General features: G+C 42.2%; 1 protein-coding gene across 2 annotated transcripts; it reads left to right on the forward strand.

Annotated features, from left to right (window-relative positions):
• Positions 1–1,677: 1,677 nt before the first annotated feature.
• Positions 1,678–24,630, forward strand: fam219ab (family with sequence similarity 219 member Ab). 2 transcript variants are annotated; one of them, XM_061816832.1, is made up of 8 exons: positions 1,678–1,933; positions 12,548–12,912; positions 15,250–15,349; positions 17,354–17,459; positions 18,669–18,737; positions 18,827–18,907; positions 18,991–19,045; positions 22,311–24,630. In XM_061816832.1, the coding sequence occupies exons 2-8, from the start codon at positions 12,835–12,837 to the stop codon at positions 22,467–22,469; spliced, it is 648 nt and encodes a 215-aa protein (XP_061672816.1). In that variant the 5' UTR covers positions 1,678–1,933; positions 12,548–12,834; the 3' UTR covers positions 22,470–24,630. The 2 variants fall into 2 exon arrangements, with proteins under 2 accessions (XP_061672816.1, XP_061672817.1); XM_061816833.1 differs by lacking the exons at positions 1,678–1,933; positions 12,548–12,912 and adding an exon at positions 13,020–13,087.
• The last annotated feature ends 534 nt before the right edge of the window (positions 24,631–25,164 follow it).

Consider the following 25,164-nt stretch of genomic DNA (forward strand, 5'->3'; position numbering starts at 1 on the left):
GAGAACATGCAAATGCCACACAGGTGGGTATGGGGATTGAACCCGGGACCACAGAACTGTGAGGCCAATGATTTCTCGCTGATCCACTGTGCCGCCCCGGTTTCCTCCCACATCACAAAAACACGGAACATTAATTGGACACCCTAAATTGCCCCTAGGTGTGATTGTGTGTGCGGCTGTTTGTCTCGATGTGCCCTGTGATTCGCTGGCAACCAGTTCAGGGTGTACCCCCCCCCCCTCTTGCCTAAATTCAAGTGGCAAAGGCCCCAGCTCACCCATTACCCGAATGTGAACAAGCGCTATAGAAAATGCATGTATGTACAGTACAGCTAAGGAACGAAACGTTTTATCTGATACTAGTACCAATATTAAATCATTAGTCTTGCTTCATTCACTTGCTTGGCTCTTGCTATCTTGTCCCGACTAAATTTTGGTAATATGTATATTTGAATTATGACATCATAACTGTCTTCAAAGTAAGAAATGTATTAATTGCGAATCCTTAGGGCAGCAGCTTCGAATTAGTTTCCTTATACTGAATGTTCTGTGTCAAGTGAGTGGAGAAGAAGAGTGTAGTGGCCTTGAAAGAAGAGAGGTCATGGTACCCCATTTTGAGCTGGAACACACACACACACACACACACACACACAAAGACAGAAATTAGGACAGGGAACCATGCTGTTGTGGTGCATAGTAACCAGTCAAAAGGGGGAGGGGACATGTCTGAGTGGGACTCAAATCAGAGGAAGTAATCTTTGTAAAATAACTACCGTATTACGTTTTATACCTTGTTTATTGTGGTTGTAGTTTGCAGTGTTGTCAAACTGTCAAGTCACAAGTTTTTTCCCAAAAAATGAACTAAAATTTTAGAAAAAGCCACAAAATCGAGTATAATTACAATGGAACTTACAAAATTGAACACAATCCATTTTCTGATTTTTAATATGTTGTACTGTAATTTTAAAAGTTGAGGGATGCTCAAACATCAAATTGTACCACTCATTTGGGGACTGTTGTATTTCCCTCCCTCATAATAAATGTGACATGTCGCGATTCATCACCTAATCTTTATTGTCTATTTAAAAATGACAGTTATATCCAAAGCGATGTAAAACTACTGTATACAGCCATTTTTTTAGTCATTGCAGTTGCCTACAAACTTCAATTTCACAAAGAAGCTGGGGTAGATTCTATTCCACCCACACGTGTTGAAAAACGTACTTAACAAATATATACTGTACATACGTTGGTGGCAGTAAACGGTATGATTGTATTTGATGAGTATCAACGTCAATAGCACTGAACGCGTTTACATGAAACTCATCACCCAAAATCCCTTTTACGTTGATAAAATAGGTCTAAACATTGCACAACAACAAATTAGACTGTTTTAAATTGATCGCTTGAATCGATGCAGCAACTCTTTATGTGTAAAAAAATAAAATAAAAAGATTAAATAAGATTGTAGCCAGATTGGCGTCTTGCAGTTCACCTCTGTGGACTTTCACCAAGCTGTGAGGAGTAAAGCACTTCATTGGATGTTCCAAGAAGTGTCTTTCTATTCACAGCTCAGTGGGGAACTGAAAGAGTGGCAGGGAAAGGGAGGGTGTGTGTGTGTGTGTGTGTGTGTGTGGTGGGGGAGGGACCATGCACTGATCCACAACCCCACAACAGCACTATCGCATCCCGCTGCCCTGCAGCCTGTCAACATTGACTGCGAAGCGACTGGGACACCTCCAGGGCTGACCGCCGGCGTGCTGGCCCATCAAGCACACACCGACAGGGGCCCCGGTTCACTTTGGTGACCTACTTCCACCCCCTGAGACTTTCCCACCCTCCTGTAGAAGTCGACTGGTGGACCGCGGCTGACAATGTGTGTCCATGCTTTGCAGAAGAGGAGGATAACAAAGTAAAAAAAAAAAAAATTAAATAGGTGAGTGGAAAAGGATTTCTGGGCAAAAAAAAAAGTAAGTTTTCTGGAAAAAAAATAATCTTCGATTCTGGAGTTTGGATTTACTGAAAATGTTTGTAACTTTTTAAATTTGCAATGCATTATGAGTCGGGTTGTACAGTTGTCCACCGTCATTGATTTTAATACAAGCGAAAACCTTTAAACTATGACTTATTTTGGCTATTGTATTGTTAAAGATCTTTAGTGTACACAAAAAACAAAAACGTGCTTTCGCGGGTGCTTGTTTGAAATGCAGACATGTCGACAACACAACACACCCCAAGACAATACATAGTCAGTGTTAATCAAGCTCTGCTCAAACATCAAATCCAACGGCGACCACCAAATTTTGCTCAACATCGCATGACAGAAAATGTTTATTACATACATCGTACTCCTGGGGAGACGGAGAGTTGAACTGCCACTGTATTTCCATAACAACAAATTCACGTTAACACTTTGTGTTATTTGACTGTCTACTTGCACTGTTCTCCCTTCCAAACGTGTAACTCCAAAAGTAATAGTTGATGAAAGCAAGTCTAACTTTGGCATCCGACATGCACGCTTGCAGGTACTTTGTCACATGAGATGAAGTTGACTCACTGTGCATTATGCAAAAGTGCACCTGATTAGCATGCTTGCTGCCAGAGCGGCGTGTGTTGCACGCGATGCGCGTTTGTACAAAAGGGGGCTCATGTTTGCATTCATTTCCATGCAATTATTGGATAATGTGGGAAGAACCACAAAAGTTGCTTCATATCAGGGGAACACAAACATGCACGAAATGAGATCTCACCTCGGCTGTGTGTTGTCAGTTTTGGGACCGAAGGCTCGTTGGAGGCTCATTGCGTAACAGACGGACTGTTGTTATCTGTCTATTGACGGCGGCCTCGGGGGTGCATGCACACGTGTTACATGCTCTGTTTTTACACTACTGACTTTTGGGCTTGACGCCATTTATGAAGGCACTCATTGAAATAATTGGGAAGTAGACACAAGACTTTTTTCCACTTTGGTAAGTCAAGAAGATTCAACATAGTCAATAAATCAGTATAGTTCTGTGGGTTTTTTTTCGATAACTATCTTTTACCTTGGTGGATCAGATGGTAAAGCGCTAGCCTCACAGTTCTGAGGACCCAGATTCGATCCCGGCCCTGCCTGTGTGGAGTTTGCATGTCCTCCCCGTGCGTACGTGGGCTTTTTCCGGCCACTGTGGTTTTCTCCCGCATCCCAAAAACATGCAACATTACTTGGACACTCTAAATTGCCCCTAGGTGTGATTGTGAGCGTGGCTGTTTGTCTCAACGTGCCCTGTGATTGGCTGGCAACCAGTTCAGGGTGTACCCCGCCTCCTGCCCATTGACAGCTGGGATAGGCTACAACACTAGTGAGGATAAGTGGCAAAAGAAAATGGATGGATGCATGGATGGATATTTTGCTTTCACTGATTGAGTGGGAGAATTTGTGGTTCTGTTTCCTTGTATTAATTTGCGTGACGTCCGTTTCCACTTTTGTCAAAGTTACCAATTACAGTAGGTATTTTACATATAAAGATTTGCAGTACATTTAACAAAATAAACATCAGTATAATTTTCTCATTTCTTGTAGGGATTGGTTTCGATGTGATATTAGGGGTTGTCACACGGCCAACTGTGACACTGTCAGGAAAATAATATGTTTGGAACCTCGGGAGCTTTATTTGGATGTAATCTTATTTGTAATGGCCAAAGCATGCAATGGAAATTTCTCACAGATGTACGAATAGTACTGAGACAATCGTTACAAAGCCATTTAATCTATTTCCATCTCATCGTGAAATTCAATCTTTCGATATGACTCAGTAATGCTGATGACAGTTGAAATTTATGATACACAGTATATTTTTTTGTCCTGTAAATGTGCCTACTTTCTTGTGGCTCCATGTAGTGACAGCCCGAGAGTGTGTGTGTGTGTGTGTGGGGGGGGGGGGGGTAATGCGACGAAGTGGTTCCGCTGGTAGAGCCATCTCCCAACTTGAATGGTGCAGCTTTGATCCTAAGCCGCTGTGAGGATGTTGATGTGCCCTTGAGCATTAAATGCACATAGTAAATTTTACTCTTGACGCTTCATCATCAGTGGGTGACTTATTTACTCAGCAGAGTTTTCTTGCATGAGTACCTGCTTCAAAGGTAGAAAAGTGTTTCTGACCCTGTATTAGGGTCAGCCGATGACGAAAACATTGCCACGGCAACCTTAAGACCCAACAATGACATCATATAAAAGTGAGCTGGTGAGGCACAAAACACAACAGCTCTCGTATTACAGTTCTCCCTTTAAATTGTGTAGGTGGACCTAATATTGTGGTAATAGTAATTGTATTGTTTACGTCAGTACCTGTCCTTGCATCTTCTATACTGCTTATCCTCACGAGGGTCACGGGTGTGCTGGAGCCTATCCCCATTACTACCTTTATTAATTCCTCAAGGTTGAGAAAAGTAACTGGCCTTTGTGTTCCACATTTGAGACTCGCAGGGCCACTCATAACAGTACCTGAAGGACTGCCTGGTCTCATACAAACTGCACACATAGCCTTCACATCGTCAACATAGACAATATGAATGTCTAGAAAAATTGTGGCCTCGGGTGCTGGGACAGGGTGAGCGTGCCGAGGAGGAGTCACTGTGTTATCTGCTTGATGCCATCAAACTGATGACAGACTGATGACCTCACCAGGTACAAAGTTAAAGTTCCAACGTCTCACTGACCAGTGGCTTGTCCCATTTAGTCTACTTTATCTTAAATAAATAAAAATAAAGATTTGTTCATGGGCAACACAGTGCGCTACTGGCTAGGTCTTATTTCTCAGAGATGAGAGGTCATGTCATTATCCAAGCCGCTTAGGCTCACAAGGGTTGCAGAAAGCTGGAGCCTATCCCAGCTACCTTCGGGCAAAAGGCAGACTACACCCTGAACTGGTCGCCAGTCAGTCGCAGGGGAGATATCGACACCATCACTGAGCAGGGATCAATCCCACGCTGCCCACCAAAGGCAGGCGTGTGTACCACTACACCATCAGTGACTCCAGAGATGAGAGGCCCCAGGTTCAAATTTTGATCCAGAGACTGCTGTGTGAGGTTTTCTTAAACATTTTGCACATTCCAAGGCAAACACATGCTAGGTTCGTTGAAGCCTTTAAAAACCTTCCAGGTGTTAATGTGCCTCGCGATTGGCTGGCACATTCTCGCCCGCTCAGCGTCAGCTAATGAGCACAAACGCAAAAGGAAATGGATGGATGGGTGGATTTGGACTGCGGCGTGATTCTTCCTTTGGTGAGAGGAATCCGTAACGAGGCCTCATTAGAAATGCATTAGGTGTGTACAAGCGTGTGTGTACGTGTGCGTTCTTTATCTGAAAGAACAGACATACACACATCCTCTCTCTTTTTCTCTCTTTCTGTCATCAGACACTCACCTGTGTAACCCGATAACGTTCTCGCGCTGTCCTTGAAAACTTTGCAGCCGAAACTTCTGAACGTTGCAGTCGTGTTAAGTGTTTTTTTTTTGTTTTGTTTTTTATAGTTTTGTGTTTATATCTTTAGGATTTGTTCATTTCTGCTCACCTTCAGTCACTTCTTTCGGCCCTGAGCGTCATATTATGGATTACATTTCATTTCTATATAGATACTGGAGACCGCAAGCATGAATTAAACATTCATTATTACAGCTCATATGACATTCAACAGGCACATTGATCTTACATATTAAAAATACATATTAAAAAAATGCGCATCCACTTAAAGTTCAATTAGAAGACAATATTGTACATCCTTAAATCTTATAATTGCATCTAGTATTTAATGTTTAAACTTAGCTCATGTATACATAAAATGAACTTGCCTGTCACAAATATATCATTAATGTAGGAGCATATCAAATATTTACAAGATCATCTACAATTTATATGCGTAGCATATAAGGCTTCATTAGTAAGACTTCTGTGCAGGTAGCATGGGTTGAGTTTCCAAAACAGTAAAAATGTAAATTCATGTACATGCGAATGGTTGCCGTCTCTACTGTATACATCCTACGGTTGTCAGGCAACCAGTCAGCTGGGATAGGCTCCATCTCACCCGTGACCCTGAATAGGAAATACATGTTTGATGGATGAATACATTTTTTTTTAAATGACGATTTGAAAAGGTAATGGCTAAAAAATTTTGGGTTTTTTTTTACATTTATACTGACATTCTCAAACCAAATATTCAGAATGTACAATATGAAAAATCCACTATTGGGTCAGACCGGGACAACAAGAATCGTGTGGTTGTGCCGAGCTACGTGAACCACTGTCTTCACTCTTGAGACATCTCTGCAGCTGCGTGGAAATGGGGAACTTTTGAAAATAAGAAAGCCAAGCAACAGAAACTCCCGTCGTTTCCCAACGAGAAAACACGTCCTGAGAAAAAGTCTCCACGCCGTAGTAAATCACTTTTATGCACTGCAGCCCACACAAAAGACGTGGTTGTGTCGCTTCTAACGCGCACAACGCAAATGGATTCAAGTTGAGCGTCTGTTAGGATAAGAGAATGTTGGGCTTGTGACAAACTTGGCTGAGACAAAGTAGTCTTTACCGAGATCATCTTTCTTGTGGACTTGGACGGTCCACGTGACAGGCTAATCCAGGCCAGACACATTGTGTGTGTGTGTGTGTGTGTGTGTGTGTGTGTGTGTGTGTGTGTGTGTGTGTGTGTGCACAGGCCTGGAAATGAAAGGCATTGTGTTCTTCTTTCAGGCTCTCAGTGACGTGGCACAGGAAGTGAATTTTGTGGAAGCGTCCACTGAGCTCTTCTCTGGAGCACGAACTGAGGATGGGGCTGTCGGTGTGGGCCATCGCGGCCATTGTTTGCAACACGGCAGTGGGCGTCCTCATCCTCATCCTCTTCATCATCCTCTACAAGGCCTGCCAGGTGCCATCCAAACCGGGGCCCTTCTTCACTTGTGAACCAGAGAAGACGAAGCAGAAGCCTGAGCACAAGTATCTTATAGTAGCCTGACCGTAACAAAAGTGAACCACGGCGCCAAAAAGGAGTCGCTCTTTAGCGCAAATGTCTCGAGGCCGTCATCTCTGTGCAGAAGCTTTGTGTGCAAGACTTGAAGCAAGACCAAGAGCAACAACAAGCTGAGGCCCAATCCTCTTATCTCTGCTCTGCGTCTCTGGGACCGTCCATCTGTCGGTCTGTTTGCTCTGGTCCACGGGGGCGGAGCATGATACCCTCTTCTCATTTTGAGGGTGATACTGAGAGCTGGAGTGAGCAAACCAAATCTGGCAGTGTTGGAGAAGAGGGGGAACGTGTACCTACCACTAATGATGTAGACAGAGAAACACAACAGATGTTTGTTTGTTTGTTTGTTTTTTTTTTGGGGGGGGGGCGATAAAATGGCTGCAAAAAAAAAATTCCCACAAGAGTGAAAACATTTTTTAATAGAGAGTAGTTCAACTCATGACTTTTAGGAAGAAGTAATACTTCCCCTTAATGTGCCTTTTTTTCCATTGCTGGCATTTATTCAATGTACTGGCAATAGCAGGCTGAGCGAAGCAATAAGTTGTTTTATTGTGCATTAATGAGGACAAGCCTGTCATATTCATTTATAACCGACACTAACTAAACTATAATGTTTTCATGAGAATTCACTTGGAGAGTGTATGTAAAGTTCAGCAGTTTATTATGTTTATAACTGGACTAATTTCACTGTGATGCATCCCATAAAAATGCCCAATGGTGTTCCACAAACATGGCAGTAAAAATGTTTTCCCCTTTCTTTCAAAGTAGCAGGTTAAAGGTGTTCCAAAAGAAATAAAGCAGGCCATAATTATTGTTTTGTGGGTTCCAAGATTTTTGTCAATAAAAGCAATGGAAATGTGATGCTGTCAGTTGCCATCCATCTATTTTCTGAGCCGCATATCCTCACGAGGGTCGCGGGAGTGCTTGAGCGAATCCCAGCTGTCATCATGCAGGAGGCAGGGTACACCCACAACTGTTAGCCAGCCAATCGCAGGGCAAATGGAGACAGACAGCAGTAAACTGCAAAACTTGACAGTTGTTTTATTATCATTATTATTTTTAATCCATCCATTGTGGTGGTCACTGCACTCCTCACTGCACTGCAATGCATAATCAACAGTGCTGACTTCTCAATTGTTTTAGAAACCAAGCAACCCCCACACAAACCCAGTGCAGAATCGGGATCGGATTCTGCAGTTCATTTGCATCTGAAAAAGAAGGAGGGAAGCAACAAGAATTGCTTTCAGGGCAGCAACGTCCAGATTCTAGACGGACAGAAAACCCACACTAAAAACTGCTTTGGCCAGCAGTTTTTATACCGTACTCCATAGTTTCTGTGATTTTCTTGTTAAAAATGACTCTAAAGGTTTCAGTGGTGTAAATTTGAATTTGATACTGTAAACTCCAAAGACCAACTGTCATGTATGTGTCTTTATTTACTTCCTGCGTTGAATCAGCATGGAACATTTTGAACTTGAGCGTGACACACATCCTGCTGATAGTTAAACTGCCACTCGACTGTTTGTGAAAACGTCACGACCGCTGTTAGGTTTGCCCACATTTTCATTTCGGATTCCCCCGCCCGTCACTTTTGATCTCCAAGAGGGATGTTCTTAATAATTCCTGAACTGACAGTCCAATCCAGGCTGTTCTCTCAACCACTAGACCATATAGGCAAGGGTCAAAACATTAGAAACAGTGTTTCCAATTATGAACTGCAGATCTTGGTATTGCTGTGTATTTTGTTTATGATTTACACAACCAAATATCTATCAGTATTTTTTTCACATTTATTCAAGCTTCCCCCAATGACCTTGTAAAGACCACCAGGTGCATGTGTCTGTGGAAAATAGTGCAGATGTGGTGGAAACACGGGCGGTTCTCGGGTTTCAGGCTCCCAGTTGAATACTGTTACCACTGTCCCAGAAAAGAAAAAAATTCACATTTGCAGGATGTACACTGTCATGGTTGTAAAATTCTCATTATTGATATCATTTTTTCTTGATCTAGCCAACAGTGGTAAATCTGTTTTAGTAGACATGGGTCAAATGTGACCTAGAACAACTTCAATGTATCTAAAATTGGAGCCCCAAGAACATTTTCATTTGTTTGTTGAGATGCATAAGCCAGACATGCCACTTTACTCCCCACATCCAAACTGGCTGTTTACGGCCAACCACTCCCTTTGAAGCCAGCAACTTCCTCTAACCCTTTAATCTCCTGCCCCACCATTGAACCTATGCGTCCCCGGTGAATGTCTCCGTCTTACGGGTCATCGCGTGTGTATATCTTGGATTGCTTTCAATCAATCGATCAGACTTATTTTGACACACATACGCAATGAAATCAAGGTCAACAAACAAACGCAACGCCACCAACACACAAAAACAGATACACACAATACCACGGAAATTCCTTCTTTGACACTTTGCATTATGTGTAAGAGCACTGAAGGAAGGAAACCTAAGGCTTATCTTTCTTTGGGTAATTTGATTTACTTCAGGAAACGTCATCAAATCCCACGTTGAAAGATTTTTATTGCTGTCAAATGTGTACATCAGGGTTAAAGGAATACCTCTCTGACAGTGACATTCAAACTTGAGCACCACTGGAGAACATGGCTGTTTGTGGAATGATTTTTTCCAACTTTCAGCATATCTGCAGCAGATTTTTTTTCCCCCATCCCGCTGACACCTTGCCCTCTCTTTGGCCTCCTGCACTGCGTTGTCACTGGACCAGCGCCAGACGCTTGCAAAGGGACTAGCGCGGACTCACTGATCCGCTTCAAAGTGGCATTCGCGGCTTTGAAGGTCAGCAACATTCTGACTGGTTGCAGTGTGTGAGCCCCTGCACTGATTTTGACAAATGCTTATTGATTCCTCACAGCAAGAAAAGGAGTCTATGATTCACTCCGGTGCTGCACCAGTGGAATAAAATTAGAAATGAGCATTCATCTTTTCCGATCCTCCGGTGCACTTTAATCCCTCCACTTTGGGAGAGAGTGATGGAGTCTTGATGGTGTTTGTGTCTTTTTGAGATTAGCCACTTGCCGTTAGTTGCCGCTTCCTTGCATTTCAAGAGCCGGGCAGCCTACGCGGGGACAATTTCCGAGGGGCGTCCGACGTGAGCCGAGATGAAAGAGAGTCAGTGAACTCAGCAGAGGCGTTACGTAAGGATGGGGAGAAATAACACGTAGAGATTACTAATAAACATAGGACATCGGGCCAGTAATCTGCAGCTCCATCTGGACCACTCGAGGGGTTGCGTAACCCACAGTAGCTCGTCAAACAGTCACAAAAGAAAGCTGAAGTTAATCTGTTTTTTTGCATACACGCACACCCTAAGGCTGGTGTTTGGAAAAGCAGTTGTTCAATGTTCATGCTGACACACACACGGGCAGAGTCTGGCTGTTTGTGCTCTGTTACGTTTCCTGTCTATGAATAATTAATAACAGAATTCTAATCACATTTAATCATATCTTAAAAGCGGGGCCCCTATAGTGTTGCCGGCACTGATCCCACAAAGACAGCCATTAAAATAATTTGAACGGCAGCTCACACGGAGAAGTTATTCAAATCTGTTTTGTCGTTCGACAGATGGCTGAAACTTTGTCTTTCAAAGAGGCGTACCTGTACTAGTATTTTGCATTTTTCTTTACAGTTTACAATTGCCTTATTAATATGTCTTCAATATGCTTTTGTCAAATGAATGCAGACATTTAAGAATTTCAAAACTCTCACTATGCCCTTGTTCCACAAATGCTGGCGTTTTGATTCTGTCTCATGTACAGAGTTAACTTAAGTTGAGATCTTGACTGAGTGATTGCCATATTTCAGACTTTTAAAATGTAAAACAAAAACAAAACAAACGAAAACAAAATTGGGCATCAACACCAGGGGAGGACCGTCAAGCGGGGAACACAAAGAACAGAATCAGAGAAGCAAGATGTTCCCCATGCAGGGCCTGTCACCTCCTGGAATAATTTTTTGTACTTTCTTAAAAAGCACCTTTGCATGCAAAATGTCTCATTCGAATCTTCAAAAACACATGGAGGTGTATTTTTTTCAGGCATTATCATTAACTAAGCCCACATTTCTTACGTCATTTAGCAAAGGTGGGGGGTAGCAGAAAGCACATCCAGTACTTTTTTCCCCAATATGGAAACTATTTTGTGTGATGTTACAATAATATTTTAATTTCAGACATTTGAGTCTGTACTTATTTTTTAACAGTGACAATAATTAGGGGAAAAAGTTGAATCATTGCTTCTGTTTTTACATTGTTTTATTTTTTTTTTACTTGTACTTGAATACATAATGTGAGTATGTACACTTTCCAGCTTTGCTTAGATCAAATTGAAAAAAAAATATTTAAAAAAACTTTATAAAATTGTAAAAAATTGTACAACTACACTGCCGTTTGGTGGCTTTAAGTGTGCACTACAAAGTGTCAAATGCAATAACAGTTGACACTCCCAGAACCGTTGAGTTGCACAGAACAAGATGCTGCTGCCTTCTAGTGGTCAGCACAAAGCGCAGCTAAAACTGGTCTGGGACTTTTCCATCCATCCATCCGTTTTTCCCCTCTTTCTGGTATTGCTGGAATCTATGCCAGCTGATTTATGGTGGGTACAACTTGACTGATCACCAATCAATCACAGCCCGATTGTGGTTGTGCCAATGAGCTGAGCCCAAGCCAGCAGCTTTGATTAGAATTTGGTGTGCAGAGCTCCGTCACTGCACAAAGATGCGTATAAAACACAAAATCAAGTATTATACGTCATGTAGTGAAAAAAACACAAAGCAGAGGCTTGCAAAATTAAACTAGTTCACCGCTAACATTATCATTAGCTCCATTTAGCTAACCGCTAAAGAGGGGCTAACAAATATCATTAATGTCATCGTATAAAGTATATTTAAACAGAAATTCAACATATCCACAACAATGTACGCCATGTTTGTCGCATCTTTCTTTTTTGTGGCTTTTCATTAAAAAGAGACATTATCTGAATGCACGCAGCAGGCTGCCCCCTGCAGGCAAAGATGAGCACAAAAAAGCAGCATAAATAGGACACGCCGCGCAAGTGGAATCAAATAAGCTCATATATGAGTGAAACTTATTACTGAACAATTGGAATTCCGGAAGGGATGAATCATATTTTATGCCTGAAGTGGATAATTAAAGCAGTGGAACTACAAGCGCCAACATCAAATTCACCTTTAACTGTCTTTTCAATTATTTTGACTCAACAAAACAATATTACATTCAGGATGTAATCATCATCATTCTCATCATGATTATAATGTAAAAATATCCATCCATCCATTTTCTGAGGCGCTTATCCTTAAGAGGTTTGCGGCAGTGCTGGAGCCAATCTTAAGTGTGCGGAGATGCAGTAAATAAATGCAAATGATGTGCAAACAACCCATAAAACCCTGATGGGACATAACATCAAAATACCAATCATCAATATCAATAAGCTCCCTATCATCAACATCAATCATTTCTTCAAAAAAAAAAATGATTACTTTGTGGTCTCAAATGTGATGTTCCAGGGCCTCCGCAGGGTCCCCGGCCCTCAGATTGGCTGGTTAGCCGGAAGTGGGCGGTGCCTACTGGTCCTGGTCACCCCACCGGCAGCGCCGTGACGTCAGCGCCAGCTGGGATGAAGCTCGCCTCCGCGGGAGCGCAGGGCTCGTTCTTCTTCTTCTTCCTCCTCTTTTTCTTCTGTTTCTTTTTCGTCTGCTTGTTCGTCCTCGCCTGATTGGAGCCCCACCAGGCAGCGGCACATTCCCAACGCGTTCCCGTGGCGGGCTGCGTCGCTCGGTGAAAAGCAGGCGACATGATGGAGGAGATGGACAGATTCCAAGTGCCCAATGCCGTGCAGGAGGCGGACATGCAGGCCGAGATGCAGCCGCTGGTACGTCAACATCCGACGGTGTTTTCCCATTTGTCTTTTGTTCCGACAACACTTCCCGAAAAACTCCCATTTACCACCCGATTGCCAAGGCGCGTGGCCTCGCTATGACCATCCTCGACACTCCTTCATGTTCCGATGCGCCCAACCAAACAAGCTATTTGGCCACAGTGTGAAGGTAATGAGCTGTTGTGGATGAATTATCCGCGGGGGTGGTCCAACGGTCTGTGTAGCGAGTCTCGTCCGTCACGGCCACATCGTCACCATAGCCACGCACCAGTCGCAACATCGCCAGCATCCGCCCAGCAAGTTGCTCCGGCCTTGAGTTTTAACAAAACAAAAATGTAAATGAGCCTGATGTATGAGTCGTTGTGATTCTTGTCTTATACGTAAGACTTCGGCTCAGTCATTTTATGGCATGTATAATATTAAAAACGTTTACTATTCCGTTTAATTGTCCATGAAACAGATCAAATGAGAAACAGAAAACAAACAAGTGCATAAAAGTCATAAATATACATTTGAATACTATCACACACTCATATGTTGAGACAGAGCAATATTGTATGACGTGACGTCACAATGGACTAGTGGTTAGCACATCTGCCTCACAGTTCTTCATGTGTGGAGTTTGCATGTTCTCCCCATGTTTCTTTGGGGTTTTTCTGGGTACTCCAGGTTCCTCCCCATATGAAAAACACGCCTCTTGGGTTCATTGAAAACTAAATTGTCCAAAAGTGAGTGGGGATGTTTTTTTTTTTTCTTCGCTTTTTTGGCTGTATTTAGCCTGCAATTGGCTGCCAACCAGTCTGGTGTACTCTGCCTCCTACACTAAGTCAGGTGAAATCTCACCCACAATCCTATTTTAATGACGACAAGTTATTTAAAAGTATTTTTTTTTATAAATGGATGAATGTATAACTCAACCCTGCTGAAAATGTAATGGGCCCTTAAGTCAATTATTCTTTCATTTGGTGTCATTTGTTCCATTTTCATGTCACCAACCACGGCTGGGTGGGTGACAAATTAGTCACGAAAAAAGCAATTTTCATCAGCAAATTTAACTTCACATTCAACTCCTCCTCTCTACTGTGGCCAAAAAGAACAAAATGACAAATTTGTCATAATATGCTTGATTTAAAACACAGTGACAGTAAAGCATCAGTAGCCAAATTATTAAATGTCCAATGAATACATTATTCTGATAAACATTTTTCTTGCCAGCAAGCTTATTTCATGCAAAGGTAAAACGTTTACAGAGATGTTTTTATCATTTAAATAACAAGTCCTCTGATTTCAACCTCACCATATGAGTACTTCTGAATTTCCTCAGTCCCCATTGAAAGCTGGATAAGAAAATCTGACCAACACTTTACTGACTTGTTTTGAATTAAGCAGTAAGTCAATCGTGCCAAAAATGAATGAGTTGGCATCCAATTTTGTAATCTAATAATTCTCCCAAGCATAAAATTACTTTGAACTTTTGATCGGGAAAGGCCTTGGGCTACGCTAGGCTTTTACCTGTCGGTGGTCTTTTCAAAATAATGGCTGACTCACTCCACATTATCCCAAAACCTTTCGTCACCTTTTAATTTGTAATAAATTCTAAATCTTTTGTTTACATTGTTAACGTGCAATTTGCACTCCACTTACATCCAGCATCTTGGAAAAATCCTCAACTATACATCAAGCTCCCACATCCAACATTCCCTCATTTCCTATGTCCAAATGTACTCGTGCGTTGACTCCTGCAATGACATTTACGGTAGTACATTCATCCACATCCCTCCATTTCAAATAGTGTTTAAATCCTGTTGTGGTTGACTGGTTGCTGGAGCCAATCTCAGCTAAAAATGAAGGCGGGCTACGTCCTGAACTGGTTGGCAGTCAATCAAAGGGCACAAATCGAGACAGAAAACCGTGGTGCCGCGATGCTATCAGTGACGCTCTTTAGTACGGTATATTTTATAAGGTGCTCCTACATAATGGTGAAAGTCGAAGATAATTATATCCTATTAATAGTTATGCATTATTGGAGTGGTCATTTTTCACTGCATCCTGCAGAGAGATGTTTTTAATATTTTGAACCCTCGAATGGAGTGAAATGAGGAACCCACAAAATTAGAAACAATTTTCAGTATGTTGCAATGCATTTCTAACCACTGCAAGCGAACAAAATAATAAATTGTTGAATGTCTCGTTCTAACCCTCATCTCATTTTGCCGTGAAGCTTCTGGCACGAAGCTTTGTTTTCTTTGCATTGTACAAATACAGTGACAATTTATCCGCACGTGCTTCTTGTTATGTAAAGGATGCATGTCTTTGTCCATACGTGGCCAGGACCCAGCTTCCTCCACGGCCTCGGAAGCCGACTCGGACACTCGAGAGGGGGAACCCGTCACGATCAACTACAAGCCGTCCCCCCTGCAGATGAAAATAGGTGACAGTTGAAAGTGACTCTTTAAAACCGTTTTTGCGACACGTGCTGTTTGTGTTCTCCCATCGGCCCAATGTAGTTCATGATGTTGAGGTGCTATAAATATGTATGAACACAGTCTTTCAGTCAGGAGTCTGTGCAGCACCTTGGATAGAGTCCAGGACGGAGCTGTCAATCTTTTTTTCATTTCTTTTCACACTCGTCACTCACAGGTAAGTCAAAGCCGTAACCAAATGCTACTCCAGAGAGCAGCATTGCCACTATGAAGTAAGAATTATGGCGTCAGTCACACATAATTGTAATCTGTCAAATCAGAATGGCAGAACTATCATTCAACGTTCTTTATGCCACAAGCTTGATGATTCAAATGACCTTTGAAATAGAGCTATTTAAAAAAAAACAACTCAAAAGTTCATCTGAAAGAGTTCAGAGTTAGAGTAGGAAAACCAAAACAGGAGATGTATGTGAACAAGTGATACGTACAATGAAGAAAATAAGTATTTGAACACCCCACTATTTTGCAAGTTCTCCTATTTAGAATTCATGGAGGGGTCTGAAATTTTCATCGTAGGTGCATGTCCATTGTGAGAGAGATCATCGACGAAGAAAAATCCAGAAATCACAATGTATGATTTTGTAATGATTTTGTGTGTGATACAGCTGCAAATAAGTATTTGAATACCTGAGAAAACCAATGTTAATATTTGGTACAGTAGCCTTTGTTTGCAATTACAGAGGTCAAAACGTTTGGCTCATCTCCGCTACGGAGGTAGATCGGGCAGGGACGTGGTTTGGCCGCATGCGGTTTGGCCATGATCCGCATATCATCTAAATATGGCTCGAAACAATGGGGTAATATTGCCCCGGTCCCTTCACTCGGTTGTGAGATGTTCTTTTCTTCAAAAACAGCTTCCGTGTCAGAAGAGGTGTATTTGTCTCCCATAGTAGGTGGCACAGCGTGTTTTCAATGGCGAATGTCCCAGTGTGAAGTCACGGCCAGAAGATGCAGCCAATATGGCGACCACTTGGATGTAGAATGAGACTTCCGCAACTTTGCGCATAGATGACACGCTCTCCGCTTTATTTTTTCGTATAGGCATTGAAGTGAATCATGTTATATGTATTTTTCATTACAATCTCTATTTTAGAATGTTTATAGGCATGACACTTGGGCTTTGGGCATATTTATTTCTAAATGAATCTCAAAGCCTGTACCAGTCTGGGCGCCGGTCACGTTTCCAACTTTCAGAGAGCGATGCTAAAAAAACTCAAGTTATATTATGTAAAATAAAACAAAGCTATTGATCTGCCATTGGCCACAATCTTTTGTACTCTAGCCTCATTTTGTTGCTTTGAGACCTTTGAAATAAATCCTGATCCTAATGTGGTTAAAATCACCTGATCCACCCCAATTTTTGATCACATGATTTGTTTGGGACAACTCTATATTGTTACTCGACACTGTATTAATAATTAGTTTAATTAACTGTGCAATTACTGTATACCCAAGGGACAAGTCAGCTGAACAGGAAGTCTTGACGCGTATCATAGCAACAGACACCAACAAAAGAGAAGATGTAAATGAGCACACTACTGGCCATAATTATTTAAGTAGACAGCTAAGGACAGTGGAAAAGATCACAAGGCTTCATTACTGGTCTAACGCACGCTGGTAAGGTTGCTCTGATAGTGACAATGACAGTTTGCGACGATGCAGACGAAGCTAAAATGCAGATTTACCTCAAAGTGGCAAGAAGACTGAAACCCAATTCCCCTTTCTCATCATCATACGGCCTGATGAGCGCTCGTATTAATTATGCTAATCTCGTTCAGCTTCTGAGTAGTTACACAAGGGCGGATGAGAAACATTTCAAGTCAGTGAAAAGAGTGAGAATGCTTGATGGCGGAAGATGGCAAGAGTGTGTGCGACGTGCAAGCCAAGTACGCCGACCTTCAGTACTTGTTCGCGTTCCATTGAAGCTGACGTCGTGTTTGTGTGTTGTGCAGAGAAACAGAGAGAGCTGGCCAGGAAGGGCTCATTGAAGAATGGCACCGGTGTGGTCAGTCCAGTCAACAATCAGCCCAAGAAGAACAACGTGATGGCCAGAACAAGGTGAACACAGCACAAACGACACACAAATGATTACTCTAACTTCTTCTTTGAGTTGAAATTCACGAAAACTTGGGGGGATCTGGCACAAAGATGAGCGTTGAATGTAAACCGAGGACTTCCTGCATTACTAGTAGTGCAGGGTACTGAAAGATGAACGCTGTGACCAACAGAACAAGGTAACTTGCGGCTCACTTTGCGTACATAGCATCGCTTATTCCTATTATTTATTAATTGTATTTTTTTCACAACTAACAGCGGGTAATTGTATTAAAAACGTGTCTTAAAAATGGCTGTAGGTGGTACTGTATTTTTATCCTGCTATGGAAATAAATCTGTTGTACGTGGCAACCTTGAAGGGATGGCGGTAAAGCGAGTCCTCTCAGTAATATGAAATTGGTTGGGGTTGGGTCAACGAAACGTGCCATGGATGTTGAAAATAATAAATAATATTAATTCATATTGTTAATGGAAAAAAACTGAAGGGGAAAGTTGAAAATGCTTTACTTGGATATACAACGACTGCGCTTTCGGGTCGCACGATTCTACTGTAATGGAAACAGGACGGCGGCACAAATAAATTAACAAAATATGTTCTTGTTCACAGCTGATTGCAGGCAGGGCGCAAGAATTCTGTCCTGTGACATCATTTAAGTCACGGGCGTCAAACTCATTTTTGTCACTGGCCACATTTGGGGTTCCTTCCCGTTTCACTCAGAGGGCCATTATGATAATAACATCTATAATCGAGTCATCATATTTAGACATTAAATTTATGAACTAGGTTTGGAATAAAAAATCAAGGCTAATGGGTTTTTCAACTGTTGTTGATGTTAGGTAACACAAAAATGAATGCGATATCTCAACATTATCATTTATGATATGACAATTTGAAATTTCGGTCCAGATTTGAACAAGAATCAATGAGGTTGACATATATGATTTGCCTTTGCAGGCCACATAAATCATCTGGCGGGCCAGATCCGGCCCATGGGCCTTGAGTTTGACACCTGTGATTTAAGTGATGCTTTATAATTACCACCCTGGGTGTTTTTTTTTTACATCCGGCAGCTGCTTCAAACTGGCAGGAGAAACCAAGCTGCTTGCTTGTGCTCGTCTGTCCTCATATTTCAGTATGAGACGCGTTTCCTTGCGCTTAAGTGGAGATGCTATCTCACGTCCATTATCTCGGCTTGTCGCACGAGCTCTTAGGAGGAAGTGTTTCATTGATCGAGCGTTTCCAAGACGCTGCCTGCTCCATCTGCCTTCTCCAATCGTTCGGTAGTTTATTTTGTCTAATATTGGCCCTGTTCTGTTGCTTTCATATCCTGTTCTACCAACTCGCTGTTCTCTCGGTTGCTTGCCGACAGGTTGGTAGTGCCCAATAAAGGCTATTCCTCATTAGACCAGAGTCCCGATGAGAAGCCCTTGGTTGCGATAGACACCGACAGGTGAGCGCCATCCTCAAACAGGTCTCGCATCCATTCGTTTTGCAAATTGAGGCCACTATCAACATGAGTGCTCTCATATTCAGTGACGATGACTTCGACATGTCAAGATACTCGTCGTCGGGATACTCCTCTGCTGAGGTGAGTTCCTTTCTGAAAACTCGACTACATCACGGTTTATGTCTTCATGCCACCGGAAATTACCCAGAGTCTGTGAAACGGCTAAGAAGTTAAACAGGGATATACTTGTATTTCTTAGAATAAGTGTTTCACTAATTTCAAAAGGGTACTTCATTTGTTTTTAGCTACAAGTTGATGAAGAAGTAGTGAAAAATGTGCACGCTTACTGCTATTTGTTTTGCTGTAAACTGAGCCAGTGGCTCTCAATGACCCACCTGAATGAGTGATTGATTGAAACCAAATTCAAAGGAGAAATGGTGAGAACATAATTCTTTGCCATGATTTGAAAAAAAAAAAAACAAAGCGCAGCCAAACAGGAAAAGAAAATGTAAATTTGACACATCACACGGAAAGGTCAAGTCAAGAATTGAGACATTCTTTAAGCTTGCAGACACTGTGGGCGTGTCGTTGAAAGTCCCGCCTCTCCTGTCAATCAAATAATACCCCCCCACCTCCTTCTCTTATGGTTCTCTTATGGCGACAGAGATATTGCACGCTTTCATTGGTTGCAGAAAGGCAGCGCAGAAGCCTGATAATGACCACAAACTGCGCCTCCGGGACAATTTTCCCTTCTTGTGTGGACGACGCGCTTCTGTCATGAATTTCAAGGAGGCGAACGTCGCGCTGGACCTCCAGCGGCCTCGCTAGCCGCTCCCAATGAGCCGCGGGCCGGCGGCTCTCATCCTTTTCGCAACACAACTTGCATGGGTGCCAAACGGCATGATGCATTTCCCTACTAACACAAAAAAGGTTACGCTTCATGGAAGATGCATTTTTTTTCAAGTAGTTGCCAGAGTTTAATGGCCAGTTGCATGCTACACTGGTAGAAATGAGTGATGTTTATTTATGAACAAGCAAGTGCAGTTCTGCCATGTGGCCACTATATGAATAAGGCTGCTTGGTGTTTATCTAGTGGGCTACATGGACCTGCCCCATGATGTCACGTGGCTATTTTTTTTTTTTTTGTACCCCCCACAAAATCAGGGAAATATTGAAGTTGAAAAAAGCGTTTTTACGCATAACAGGACAGTACAGTACTATATTAATTTCATTATTTGCACATTTTCAGCACTTGTCTTCAAATATATTTTATTTTAGAAACATAACATAAAAATGAGCGCAGTTGCACTCTAACGGTAGTATGATGGCATCTCAACAATTACGAGTCTCCTCTCCCAAGCCAGGTTTTTGGTGTAGTACCAAGACTGACCTGTCAGAGGCAGAATTCTCCTACATGGCATCCAGACAGCCATTGAGTAGTAGAGTAGTAGTCATAGACAAAATAAAAGAAACTAGGGTGTGACCTTATCTGGTAATAATATTGTGACTGAAAACTCATTCTCCTTCTAATTTGTAATTGACCCCTCCGTACAGGGCACTTGACCACGCCTCCTGAAGTGACGTCACGCCACGTGCGCTGACGTCAGACAAACAATTGGGAAAAATATCGGCGCAGCAAGAAAGGAATAGAGCGAAACTGCCCGATTTACCGGCTGATTTCTCACTCGCATTCTTAGCTAACAGTGAAATATCGTTGAAATGCAGACAGCAGGGCTTCAAGGATTTCAGCGAGGGGTATTTCAATGGTATTTACATGCATATCGACGGAGAAACCATTGGTATTAGCGCGAGATCTTTCCAGAGTCAGAGGAAGACCGAGAAGCCACATAATATAATATATTATAACCCAAAGACGAATTCGGCATTGACAGTTTCCTATTTTCGTGTTACATATCACACTTGTGTGCAGAATCTGTATTTGTATCTGTATAGCCGTTTGTGAACCACCGTATGAAGGAAAAGAAGGCGAGGCTTGATTTACGAGTTGTTTCTCTCGTTTCCTTTGTGTAACGTCACGCGCTCCCCTCAATAATTATTCTTGAATTAGTGCCGAACCTACGCAAGTCCCGACCGAGTACGACAATCACTACTTTATAGTGTCCTCAAACATCCTTCCTTCAGTCTTGGTGTCTCGGTGCACGTCGAAGGCTTTTAAGACTGCTAGTCCGGTTTAGCTTAGCTAATTAGCCGCGAACAATGGGACACGTTTGTGCAGTCAGATCATCGCAAAATATCGGTCAACACAGATCAAGTGTGTCAATCATTCACACGTAGCTATGTTATGCAAGCGAAGAACTGCTAATTCATTTATATAAGACATGTATTGAAAATCAAATATACGGCATACCTTCATGCAAACAAACGAAGTCCGGTTTAGCTTCACTCGGGAGCGCCGAACAGAAACACGTTTGTGCAGTTAGATCATCGCAAAATATCGCTCAACACAGATCAAGTGTGACAATCATTCACACGTAGCTATATTATGCAAGCGAAGAACTGCTAATTCATTTATATGAGACATGTATTGAAAATCAAATATAGGACTTACCTTCGTGCAACCATATCTGTTCCGGTTGATGGATTCAGTTGATCATGCGGTCTTCCTCAAAGTTTTATCCATCAAAGACATTTTTCGTACTCGGTCTTGTGTTCCGGTTGATTTTAGATGGATTCAGTTGATGATGCGGTCTTACACAAAGTTTGATCCATCGAAGACATTTTTCGTACTGGGTCTTCGGTTTTGGAAAGGGTACGAATTGAACCCACCAACTAGCCTTTCAGAATACCTGTCGTCACTATTACAAAGTCCGTGACTACACCTCTTAACCATATCTATTGTTAAAGAACCCAAATACGCGATAAAACGCCAACAGAAGCTATACTGGCCAATCCAGCCAGCGTTGTCTGAGATTTGAGTCTGAGATTATCCAGATCTCTGGCCTCTGATTGGTCAGTGACGCGGATTGCGCAACATCCACGGAGGGGTCAATTGTGGTGAAAGGCTTTAAGATATTTTATGCAAACACTTGACACAAGCGGTTGCTCTTCAATTGGTGACTGGAGCTCCAAGTCGCGAACCAATTGGTTAGCGTTGTGCTTCACGTCATAATCAAAGACGTGTGAGTGTCACTCAGTATTGGACTGGTTTAACAGTTGTAGGTCCCGATCATTTCTTGACAAGATCGGGGAGGTGAGGGAAAAAACACACCAAAGGATAATCAATCGTTCAGGGTAATATTTTGAAGCGATCCGAAAATCAAGCCACTCATTTCAATAAAAGTGGCAAATATCACTCACACCTGATATGCACACTATTCATTTCTTAGCGTCCATCGAAACACATTTGCAAACTCCAGGACACGAACACTACTTTTGTCTCTTGTAGCAAATCAACCAAGATCTCAACATCCAGCTGCTGAAGGACGGTTACCGCTTGGATGAGATCCCGGATGACGAGGACCTGGATCTGATCCCGCCCAAGTCAGTCAACCCGACCTGCATTTGCTGCCAGGCGACCCCTTCCGCCACCTGTCAAATCCAGTAACCCCGCCGCCTTCGTCACAGCGTAACCCCACCCCGCGTCCATCTCCTGAGTCTACGTCGCTGTCGAGTGTCGTCGGTGAGGTGCCGGGTAGAAAATATAGTACCGAGTGAAATGTGCTAAAATAGGAATGACCATTCCATTAATTTATTAAAGGTTTTGCTTAAAACTGTGAGAAGGAAAAAGGTGGAAATAGTCAATATTATCTAGTCACAAAAAGTTCAGGATTTTGGGTGAAATTTCATGAATATCTCCAATTGATCAACAGTAACTGACCAATGCGAGACTTCTTCGAGGGAAGTGGCAACTAAAATCAAAACTGTCGTCGGCAGGTTACGCTGAAAATAAAAGAAGACTGGAAGAGTCACAGAAAGGTGTTGATTTTTTTTTTCCAACACCTGCTGTGAATTTTGCCATTCCGAGCAAATTGACCCTCACACCAACAACCACCTTGCTGCAACGGCAAAAAAAAATCACACTTGAAAAAGTGTACGCACAAACTGCGGCGGCGTACAACGTTTTGAAGAGCCACGTACAGTTTACTACGTCAATATATATATTTTTTTTAATGGAACCACACACCCCACGGGTTGATGGTCAAGGAGGAAGCGGAGACACTTGACCAATGTAGCAATATTATCATAGTACAAAGAGATGAAACGGGCAAGAAATAAAGGAGAGGAGGCGTGGCTATTTGAGCGTGAGAGGGCTCTGAGCAGCTACTGGCTGCATGCTTCACATTTCAGCCACAAGTGCATATGAATATATTAAGAACATAGTTAAAGGATTATTGTAAAACATAATATATACTGTATTGGTTACAGCTTGGCCGTGGGCCAGCCGAATCATGCGTCATACTCTAAAATGTTCTGTTTTGTTCTAGAAGCTCTTGTGGAATTTGACAACAGAGACTCTCCACACTTTGCTTTTTAGTCCAAGGGATGTAAGCAATTATCAATATCGTATAGTCAGTCACTGAATAGTTGGACATGTGCTTTCAAAAGTCTAAAGGTCAATAAGATGTGCTCGGTTGTTGAGGATTGTCCTGAAATTTCACCCAAGAAATGAAACTTCCGTACCTTTTTGTAACATGTATGCTATATGAAAGCAGGTGTTTGCCTCCTATGGTAGGACATGCACTTCGCCTCGAAATTATGTAAAACGATGATGATGATGTTGCTGACTCAGCTACTCTGCTTACCTAAAAAAAAAGCATTTACAATTCTAATAATAATTCAATAATTATTATTGTAGTTTATATTTTATGGGCCACATTGTCATGAGTTGAACACGTTTGTCATGTGCAATGCAAAAGGCAGCAGTACGTAATGAGTACTCCAAGTACTGTAAACACTGTACTTCTTGTACAAGGTTGCGATGTAGCACAGGCCAGGCCGCACACATCCCCCTCCAACCCTTCCCATTCGTTCACCTTCTGTCTGGTCTGTCGCCTCGTGATTGGCTGCTGGGTTGAATGTAAGGAACGTGACTGAAGAGCAAAATGCATGAGGATCCCTGACAAGGGAAGTTCAAAAGGAACACTTGCACATTTCCTTCCCCCCCCTTGACAATGTTGTATTATTATTTCTATTTGCACATTTGCTTTGACCTTTACGGGCCTTTTTCTTGCACAGCACAGGTACCGTTTCCCCGTAGTTTTGGGAAAAAGTGTTTTAAGAAGGGAGATTCCTGTACAGTATACACTTGCAGGGCATAACGCCAAAGGATGAAGTTTTTCGTGTCATTTCCACCCTTAAAACTTGGTACATTTTATAGTACCCAGCATCAGACACACACGCATGCATGTAATGTACATAACTGCCATGCCAATGTAAATAGTTGCTGGGTAACTGTGGAGCTTCAGTTATTGACACAGCTCCCTTAAATTGACTGATTATTTGCAGTTAGAGTTGCCTTAAGTACAAACAAGTTAACGCGATGTTTTTAATTTTTGCCACCTTGCCATGAGTTACCTTATTTTCATTCACATGCTGTAACTTGATGGGTTTTTCTTTTTAACCTGAAAAGATGAGTGTTCCAGTAATTGTTTTTTCATTACCGGTAATGATTTTTGTATCATAAACACGTGCATTATGGTATTTAACATTGTTATTGTTACATGTGGTGTATGAAAAACACCAAATAAACCCCTAATGGAACATTAGCTTGCCTTTGGCTTTCGTTAGGTCATTTGACAGTTCTGTTGGGTTCTCCAAAGCCAGTGCACCTTTGGAGGAATCTAACCTACCTGTATGGCTTTTAAAAAGAAAGGGAGGGGGGTTACTTTAATATTGAGTTGTTTCAAGTCTTTTCTCTTGAGCATACGTTGTTTTCTCAGTAATTTTTCTTACCGTAATTCCCCACCTACAAAGCGCACCTGGTTATAAGCCTCACCCAGTACATTTGTAAAGGAAATACTATTTGGTACATACATAGGCCGCAGCCGTGTAAAAGCTGCAAGTGCCCACATGGAACCTGACATTGAAACACAGATATTTACAAAGAAAGACGGTACACAGAGTTTAACACTAGCGCCGCCGCGCTAACAGGGCCAGTTAAAAAAAGGCGCTAACAGGGCAGGACCGTAAAAGTCACTTCCTCAACACATATTCCACCAGTCTCACTCTCTTACCTTTCCTGTTCGAGTGCCCCCTTGTGGCCCTTAGAAAAAAATGCACAAATTAACCATATCACCAAA

Source organism: Syngnathoides biaculeatus, chromosome 4 (genome assembly GCF_019802595.1).
Source record: "Syngnathoides biaculeatus isolate LvHL_M chromosome 4, ASM1980259v1, whole genome shotgun sequence".
Taxonomy (NCBI): domain Eukaryota; kingdom Metazoa; phylum Chordata; class Actinopteri; order Syngnathiformes; family Syngnathidae; genus Syngnathoides; species Syngnathoides biaculeatus.